Source organism: Aplidium turbinatum, chromosome 11, assembly GCF_918807975.1.
Source record: "Aplidium turbinatum chromosome 11, kaAplTurb1.1, whole genome shotgun sequence".
Classification (NCBI taxonomy): domain Eukaryota; kingdom Metazoa; phylum Chordata; class Ascidiacea; order Aplousobranchia; family Polyclinidae; genus Aplidium; species Aplidium turbinatum.
The window spans coordinates 16,581,370-16,591,432 of record NC_137482.1 but is presented as its reverse complement, the minus strand read 5'-3'; the positions used below and the strand labels follow the sequence as shown (position 1 = coordinate 16,591,432).

The 10,063-nt window shown below is 35.4% G+C and overlaps 1 protein-coding gene across 2 annotated transcripts; it reads left to right on the top strand.

Moving 5' to 3' along the window:
* Positions 1 to 332: 332 nt before the first annotated feature.
* LOC145779921 (retinol dehydrogenase 11-like) lies at positions 333 to 9,422 on the top strand. 2 transcript variants are annotated; one of them, XM_082591598.1, is made up of 8 exons: positions 333 to 535; positions 2,314 to 2,450; positions 3,008 to 3,113; positions 3,315 to 3,477; positions 4,212 to 4,372; positions 4,733 to 4,814; positions 5,674 to 5,860; positions 6,375 to 9,422. In XM_082591598.1, exons 1-7 carry the CDS (start codon positions 403 to 405, stop codon positions 5,849 to 5,851), a joined length of 960 nt encoding a protein of 319 aa, XP_082447724.1. In that variant the 5' UTR covers positions 333 to 402; the 3' UTR covers positions 5,852 to 5,860; positions 6,375 to 9,422. The 2 variants fall into 2 exon arrangements, with proteins under 2 accessions (XP_082447724.1, XP_082447722.1); XM_082591596.1 differs by having other exon boundaries at positions 5,674 to 9,422.
* Positions 9,423 to 10,063: the final 641 nt, after the last annotated feature.

Sequence of the window (10,063 nt, the reverse complement as noted above, 5' to 3'; positions counted from 1 at the left end):
TTGATGACGTCATGAACAGCGTAGCTTCTGATTGGTTCATGGTTTATTAGAAATCTGCTTGTTAAAGTGCCTACTGCCTAAGTGCCTACCCAGTTCACTTAGTTGTTAGGTGCCTACCCCCTGTCTGAGAGTTGGGACTGAGTTTCATCTCTATGATTTCATTGAACTGTATGTTGTGAATGTGAAAAACCCGATTTTTGTGCGGATTGTTGGTGCTAATTGCTAATACTATACTACTGTACTACTTTCTAACATAGTTTTTGCTTGCATGTCAGTCAAATACATGCAGCTAATCAGCACAATTTTTCGAACTGTACATTCTAGTTCTAGGGATATCAAGGCTATGCGAGCCTAAATTTGTTTATCTTTGGTTGGTATAATTTTTTGTGTAATTTGAATGAAATGATTTCTGGGCTATTAACTACTGCTGCTGTTACCATCCCAGTGTTGGGATATTTATGGATGACTTACATAAAGCGAGGACCTGTTTATAAAAGTTCTAAATCTTTGAGTGGAAAAACTGTTTTGATAACAGGTAAGTTGCTTTACCAAAATCCATACTGCATGCTTTATCCTAAAGCTATATCCTTGTAACATGTTTCTAACTAACAAATTATGAGATCATTTTGCCGAAACCTATAAGAATTAGAATTTGCAAATGCACTTAAACTGTGCAAATTCAAAACCTAAATTATGCTTTCACGGAATTTAGGTTTTGCTTCCTATTAACAAATGTCGCTCTCACGGAATCCCCCACATTCGTATTTCTGAAGCGACATGACTGTGTAACTATTCCGCTTTCATAACTCCCACCATTATTATTGTAAACTGTCTCCGCCGCCAGTGTAGCCAAATCGTTTGGCATCCGCATCCACTCCCACCATATCGCTAATAAAAAGGTACCTACAGCATTATGAAATAAGGCGGGGAATTGAAAAATACTCGTAACATATATAAATCAAAAAGATTTTCATTTTAAAAGCAGGCGGAAGAAGCAAAACAGATTTTCAAAACAGAATAAATCGAACGACTCTTGTCGAACAGAACAAATCGAATTAAAATGTTTGCCTTTAATCTACATCAGTAGTTCTCAAACTGTGCGTCGCGACGCCCTGGTGCGTCGTTTCAATTTTCCAAGGGCGTCGCAGAAGAGTTTCGTTTCGTAGCTGAATTCAGTTTATCTTATAAAGATGAGGTTAATCCTTTGATTAGCAGTTTCAGTTGTCATCAAAGTTGTTAACTTCATTAAAACACGCCCACTGAAGTCAAGAGTTTTCAAAAACCTTTGTGGAGAAATGAATGCAGCGCATCGGAGTTTGCTCTTTTAATTTTCATCCAAGTGGCTTTCGCTTAGAAAGTTCCTTGAAGGCTTCTACGAATTGGTGGATGAACTTCAGGCTTTTTTGCAGCAAGAAAATAATCCACTTGCAGATCGTTTAGCTCAGAACAATTTCTTATTGAAATTGGCTTACTTTACTTGTGTGATATCTTCGCCAAACTGAACATTTCTATGCAAGGGCCGAATAAAAATGACATTTCAGATAAAATTGCAGCATTCGTTAAAAAGCTGCTATTGTGGAAGGAAGATATAGCAAACCTGTCTGGAAGCTTTCGATGCTTCACTTTCTTGTCCAATTTGCTTGAAAAGAAAAGTATGACGCTGCCTTCAAATTTGTGAAGCATATTTGGGCAACATTTGTCCAAGCTCGAGTCGAAATTTGCAAAATACTTCCCGAAAAATTTATCAAACTACGAATGGATTCGTGATCCTTTCGTCCAACCTACTCCACTGTCTTTTACTGCACAAGAAAAAGAAGCCTACATTGACCTTTCTTGTGACAATTCCCTGAAAAGGATGTTTAATTCAGGAAATCCGGCAAATTTCTGGATTTCAATGAATGGCGATTATCCAGCTTTGGTGAAGAAAGCACTACGAATTATTATCCCATATGTCACGTCATATTTATATGAAGTAGGATTTTCTGCCTTGGCGGTGATAAAAAGCAAATTTCGATCACCAATAAACACTGAAAGAAAAATGCGGGTGGCAATTTCAAAAATTCTCCCAAGATTTAATGAACTTTGTAAAAACAAACAAGCCCACACGTCACATTAAATAATATGCATTGCTTTTTGTTGTTGTATCAACAAACCTCATTAACCGTTAACAGTATCATTAACAGTATCAACAAACCTCATAGTTCCTCATTAACTTTTATTTGCTGGTGCGTCGCAAGTCCAGAAAACTTTTCCAGAGGCGTCGCAACAAAAAAAAGTTTGAGAACCACTGATCTACATGGTTATTTTATATAGGTGGAAGTGCTGGAATAGGTAAAGCAACAGTTGTTGAACTAGCAAAAAGAGTTGCCAGGATTGTGATAGCTTCAAGAAATGTTGTTAAATCAGAATTAGCTACAAAAGAAATTGTTAAACAAACTGGAAACAATAAGGTATATATAGAATAGATAATACGGTACTTAACTATATATTGCCTTTAAGTTGTAAAACATCACCATACATTTTAAAACAGGCTATATTTAATATAGTTATATTTAACATGATTATATTTAATCTGCCTCAGAGCAGTATTCCCAAATTTTCTTCGTTATTTTTAAATAGCATGCAATGCATGTTGAAACCAGGAAAATGCACTTGCTTGGAAAAGTATCAAAATCTATATTGAGACAGCACCTAAAACATCCACTCCCAAAGTTAATGCAATAAAGCAGGTGCCTACATGACTGTGCCTAAATGTCTTTGTTTGGTATGTTTATATTATAAACTTTATAGTGTCTAACTATAGCTATTTGTATAAATTAAAGGCACCCATATTATAGTCATATACTTTACCAACCTATATTATGATAATGACCCCAACCCAATGACTGCACCCACTATAAAATTATAAACAAACAAGCTATTAGTCATATTTAAAAGTAAAACACTGATTAATTGTGAGGGCAATATGTCAACAGGAAATCTGTCATTATTTTTGATGATGTTGTAGATAGTTGCAATGAAACTGGATTTGAGCAGCAGGGAATCTGTGACATCATTTGTTCATGAATTTCTACAAAAGGAAAAACATCTGGATTATCTCATCAATAATGCAGGTAACAGAAAGAGTGGAAAATAGATTTACCGTTTAATAAGTTATACATACCATGTTATGCTCAATATTTTTTTTTAAATTGTCTATGCATCATGACTATCTCTGGAACATTTTCATTTCAGTTAACGTAGATTCAGAGTTGTTGCACATCACAAGAAAATGTTCATGCAAAATATGAAGACAGCTCAATAATATTTTTCAGCTGTCATGTGGGTAAGTGGAGTTACCGAAGAAGGTATTAACAGAATTATAAACACCAATTATCTTGGCCATTTTCTTCTCACCAATCTTCTTATGGATGCCATGAAATCTCATGCTAAAAATCATCCTGTGCGGATCGTGAATCTTTCATCTGAAGCTTACAAGTACAGTAAACTCTTTGAAAGTTGTTTGGATTTGTGTAAAAGCTTTTTAATAGGTTCATTTTATAAAGTGTAGCGTTGAGATAATCAAAGGATGTTCTGAGAGTCATGTCAATTATTTTATTCTAAGCAAAAAAAGCTGCATTCTTAACTTAAATTATACATATTTGGATCCCTTTTTGTGAGACGAAATCCAATGCGGAAATCACCTCACAATATGTTGTTCAATCAGATGATTTTCACACTATTTTGATAGGTATATACTATAGTACATATATATATGAAAATGCACATTGCACAAGATATGGGTATGAATTTTATAACCAAAAGCACTTTGATTAAGTTTTAATATACCGTACGGTACCAGTGTTTAATACAATGTATTAAAATTTCCTTTGTTCCAACGCATAAACTGCATTAGATACGAACTACTGTTTTAACAATACACGGAATGGCCTGTTTCGGTGAGTCCGATTCGGTAATTTTTTCAATTTTTTTTTTTAAATTATTGGTACCGTAGCCTAATTATCATTGCCGTTTTAGGGTTAGAGGTTAGGAACTCACCGAATCGGACTCACTGAATCTGACTCACCGAATAGTAGCAGACCCAACAATACAATACAAAGTAAAGTAAGATTACTGGGTCTACTCAATAAATATTCACTGGATGAAAACCAAAACTCTTTTAGGCAAAATGGAGTGAGCTTTTTTGTTGCTTATGGCTATTTTGATTTCAGACTCGGAAACATAACTATGGAAAACATGCGGCGTGATGCGCAAGGTGTGAAGGATATATTCCACGTGTATTTCACTAGCAAACTGGCTTCTGTTTTCTTTACGTCGGAATTGCATAGAAGATTCAAAGATGATGACATAACAGCGTACTCTGTTCATCCTGGTCAGTTGAATTCATAACATAACTTATAATCCGACTATCCGTATTTTTGTAATGAAATTTATCTTCTTAATATTGCCTTGCTAGAGTAACGGACATTAGTATTCACTGTTGTTCAGTGGATCGCTAAATTAGTTGTGATATTTTTAGTTAGCATGTGCAAAAACCATGAAGTGGTGATCAATCCAGCAAAATTATAAACTCATGTGCTAATACAGCACTCATATAGCTAAAATCAGCTGAAGAAGAGATTGAACATTAAACGAGAACCATCATCAATCCATGCAGTTGAAAACTCAAATGTATTCTATGTCAACATGCTGGATTGAAACCTGCAATATTCTACACACATATTTATTTCAGGTGCTGTAAAATCTGAGCTTGGTGACACTCTTCCGTGGTATATGAAGATACTTGTGTTCATACCTGGTAACTTTTTATCAAGGTAACAAAATACTTGTTGCATTTTTAAATCGAATGAAATGTTGCTTGTTTACAAGTTCTTTTAAACAACAGGCAGTGAGTGTATGTGTAGTGCCAGGACAACAGGACAATGAGCTTATTGACAAATTTGAAAAGTTTTGATCGCTTTCACTAAATTCATCTATTAATCTTTTATTTTAGTAGCCAGATTTTTTTTTGAAAATTGTTGGTAACCATGCAGCAAATATTCCGAGACTTCTGCTTTCACCTGTTTACACTCTACCAAGATATCTGCTTTACTATCGTTCAGATGTTGTTTGAAAGATGAATAGCTTATAACGGTGTGAGAGGAATTTTGCTATGAATTGACTCATTATATCAAACTGTGTATATGTGATTAATAAAATAACAATTGATTATTTAATATAATTACTGCTCGTGTAACAAGTTACGTTAATTTTCGTATTCATAGATTACTATTTATTATCCTCTTTTTACATCAGATGTTATAAGTGTTAATTTCCTGACGGGGGTACCGTGTTGAGCTGAAAACCTTTACATCGCCTTTTTGTTTTGTTATACAGTGACGTGGATAATATGATATTACTCAATCTAATTTATTTTTTGTCGATATTTGTTTAAGATGGGTAATGTTTCGTTATCTGGCCCTTCGCTCAAATGCTCTAGCAGTGTTTTGGCATTTGTCGACAGACGTCTATCGATGTAACCGATCAACTTGAACAAAGTTGTCAAATAGCTATGGAAGTCAACGCAATTTTATCTGATTATTGAAGTATTTTTTTCGGCTAATCACTCATTACCCAGATCCCTACACCAAACGCCACTATCTCATCCAAATCAATATGATCACGAACTTTCAGAGATCCGTTTTATGGCTGCCAAACCACCATGTATTGTGTTCTGGACGATGCCGTAATTCAGCACAGCGGAGGGTTTTTCAGCAATTGCGCTAATGTCGAACTCTTGCCCTTTGCTAAAGACGAAGAAGAAGCCTACAAACTATGGGAAGACAGCATGCAAATGACTGGCCTGGTGTAATCCGATCTTGTGAGTGAATTGTGGTTGCGCGAGTCATTTTTTTATTTTCATTTTTACTCGCCAGACAGTTCTGCATATTTCTTTTTTTTACGAAAATTCGTGTTGTTTCTACCAAGCAACCAATTGTTGTTGTTTTTCTTACCTCAGAAATGTAATCAACTGAAATCTAGAAATATTCAACCACTTGAATTTTGTATTCACTACTCGAGACTATCTTTTCGCAGTTGGCGTGATGTTTTGGATAAGTTTTTGTCATGAACAAACTTTAAGATGAATTCACAACCAGTTCTAGCCATGCGAGGAATGTCAATCAAAGTGACTGACGAAACAACACAGTTCAGGGAGACTGTAGTAGAATCACATTCTAACATATATCAGACACGTTCCTACACAAATCTATATACCTATACGATCTTAGAACTGAGAAATTGTGATGTATTGTGATATTAAATGTTCTTAGTTCAGTTTTTATTATTTTCTGCTGACGAATAAACAAAAATGTACAACACAATAATTTGCACAGCAAAGATGGCAGCGAAAAACTAAAACGTCACCAAAGTCAGCTGCCACCAGAGATGTTCGGATCTACCCTTTCCAAGATTCTGATACGACAAGTTCTGATCCGATGGTTTTGGAAATTTAAAAGATGCTGTCCTGAATCCTGATCCTGCCAATTTTCAATGATTCTGTGATCATCTCTGCTTCCTGGTAACCCTATTACACAGTCTTTAATTCTTCGAAAAATGCATTGTAAATGACATGTCAATGATATTTAGAATCCATACCAATGTCATGTTGAACTCGGGTACACATAGCACAGCGCATACCGACACCATAGCTCACTTCATGCCATGCATAAGTTAAATATAAAGAATAAAATCTGATTATTTTGTCAATAATTTAGCTGTTTTCAACCTTTGATATGCTGGAAAAACTTTTGAATCCTGTCCTGATCCTGCTTTTCTGCAAAAATCAAGATCCTGTCCTGTCCTAATCTTGCAGGATTTGGATCCTGTGAACATTTCTGGCTGCCACCCAAACATACAACCAAAACACCAAAATTAAGGAACTTAATGCCTGTACTTAACATAATACAGTGAAATAACAAAAACAAGGCAACATAAAACATAAAGGCTATGTGTAAGGAGGTAAGCAAATTATATGTTTTTGGAGTGATTGCTGTACAAATTCTTTAAAAAACAATTAAACTTAAAAGTACTGTGAGATATTTCTTTTGGTATTTGATTTCATAGTAACACTCCATTGAAACATAGCATCTTCGCACCAAAATTTGATTTTACAGACTGGCCAATATATAAATATTTTTTTTTGTTTTGAAGGGCGCTATACAGTATACAGTAATGGTAAATTTCATTTACAAAAGCAAAACAGTCAGCTAAAGTCGTGGCAGCATGTTATGCACATATTTGTACATGAACTTTGCATTCTCTAATTCAATAATATCTTCAGTTCTTAACACATTAAATTTATGATAAAGAATGGTTGTATTTGTTGGTCTTGGCAAAAATAGACGCGAACGGACAAACTTGTTCTGTAACACTTGAATTGGAGCAAGTAGTGACCTTCCCCAGTTTATAATCGAGTATTGAGTCTTGGATTGAAACAAAGCGTAGTATAAAGTTTGTAGTATTGTTAATGGAGTAATGTATCTTGGCTTAAATGCTATACCACAGACCTTTGCAAGCTGCTTTCGAAGATTAATAAAATGACTATTCCATTGCAATCGTTCATCCTAATTAACACTAAGATAGTTGATACTTTTCCTCCTTTTAACACTTTGGCCAGTGATTAACAAACTAAAATTTTCTGTTGCTCTTTGTTTATTGCAGAGAATCATTTAAGAAGTGTTACTATAATTTAATGACAGCTTATGGATTTCATCCACAGTCCACACATTAGTTTTTTTTTTTAATTTCTCTGTTGACATTTTTTTGGAGAGATGACAAGCATTTATTTGACATGTGAAAGTTTGCACCATCAGCAAAAGAGTGTAGAAAGTTAGATAGTGCACGGTTTTACGTCTTTAGTTCACCGTGTTGCGATAGTTGGACGTTTCTTTGCACTAATTCCTTACACTTAGCGCAATTTCACACGCGTAGCCTATTAATACTTTTTGTATATTTTTTAATCTGCCCAGAAAGCTTTTCTACCAGTCGCTGGAAGCCTGGTTGAACTAAAATGGAGTACAGTACTGTATGTCCGTCCATTGTCCATGTTTTATTGTAGTTGCAGTTGAAATTATGTAGTCAGAGTTGAAATTATACATAATTTCAAGTGGAATCGTTTTTTTTTTAGCTTAATGGAATGTAGTGAAGCAGCCCAGATATTTTCAATAAAAAGAAAAAATTTGAAACTACGCCTTAGATCCTATGTCAACGGTAACATGCACACTGCACAGCGTTTGTCATCATCATTTTCAGTCTGTGGTAGCCCACTGCTAAGCGAAGGCTTTCCCCTTTTCTTACCAATCCAGTCGATCGTGTGTTTTTGTATTGTATAACGCGTACAGTATATTGTATAATTTGTATAACGTTTGTACGTGGCTGCTTTTGTTGACCCGTACCTTTGACAGAGGTTGGTATCCGCTACTTTAAAAGTAACGCGCTACCCGCTATGAACCAGTTTAACCTATGTGTCATTTCATAAAGATTTTGTGTTTTTCTCTCGAACTCGAAATAAAGAAAAAGAGAGCAGGTAATAAAATGATTCGCATTCGGCCTTTTGAGAACAGGGAGAAGAGGAAGAAAACATTAAAGGAACCTTGCATCTTGTGTGTTAATATTTGGACTTCTAAAATGTATTAATTTATAATGTTGTTTCTCTATGCCAGTGGTTCTTAATCTTTACTAACCTGCTGAACCTTTACACTAATCTTCAAGCTTTCGTTGAACACCAAATTTTCGCCGAGTCACAAAAACAAAAATCTACGGCATTTAATAGTAATACATTACTGTATCAATGAAACTTCTGTTGTTATTTTTCTGAGACCAATAGTGAGATTCGAGGCTTTGTCTCGGAAACAGCAATCCTCATGTCATTTTTGCATGCTAGCCTGTTTCGTTTTTTTGCTTTAACATCCACCAGAATGAAAAACGCATGCTCGAATAAATAGGGGGTTACGAATGGCATGAGAACTTCAAGGGAAACTTTTGTAATAAGAGGATAACTTTCCATTTGTTGGCACGAAAACGATTGAAGATTTGTTGTGTTAAGTTTCTTTTTTACATCTCGCTTTCTTGAAGCTCGATAATGTCATCCAAGTATGGACTGTTTATATCTGCTGTTGTTGTGTCATAAGCAAATGGTTGACGTATCCATGTTGGACATTGCGTTTGTTCTGGAAAGTAGTTTTGAAATGAATTTTGCAACTTCTACAAATGCTCATTAAATAGGCTACTGGCTTAAGCCTCTGAACTGCAACTTCGCCATTAATTGCTGTATCGGAACTACTTAGGCTACTACCTCGTCCAGACGTGGAAAGTAGCGAAGTTGTTATTTTCGAATCGCTGCCACCACAACTGCAATTTCCTCTGAAAAGCACTCATTTACTCTTCAGCTTCTATTACATTTTTACCACCTCCTTGCATTTGGTAATTGAGCTGATTGTGAGCACCAAAGATGTCAGTCAAATAAGGCAGTCCTCAAAGTGTTTGAATGCCGATGGTTGTGACTTTTCAAGAACTCCAATAATTCTGTGCGCAAAGAAAAAACGCGATTTATCACTTTCCCCCTCGATAGCCATCGTACTTCAGTTTGGTTCAAAAATATTCGCTGATATACTAACATTGAGTAGGCCGTGTGCTAATGTTTCAGAGGACGTTCGCGCCGAACCCCTGAAACAGCTTCGTCGAACCCCAGGGGTTCGATCGAACCCTGGTTAAGAACCACTGCTCTGTGCAGTAATTCTTAAATTTATTTTGTTAGATTATACAGGGTGTCTCACAAAACTTTTAACCGTATAACCTTGCATAACTTTGTCAATTTTAATGCTTTTTTCATTCTTTTTCAGACTTAACTAAATTAGCCCATAACAAATTTCGTTCTGCAAGGATGAAGTACACCAAGGAAGAGAAAATTTTCTGTGAGACTTTGTATTTGGAGTCAAAATCGTACAAAAAAGTGCAGTCAAAATTCAGGCAAAAGTATGACTTCAACAAATTTCCATCAAAACCACTCGTTTTTTATTGGGTC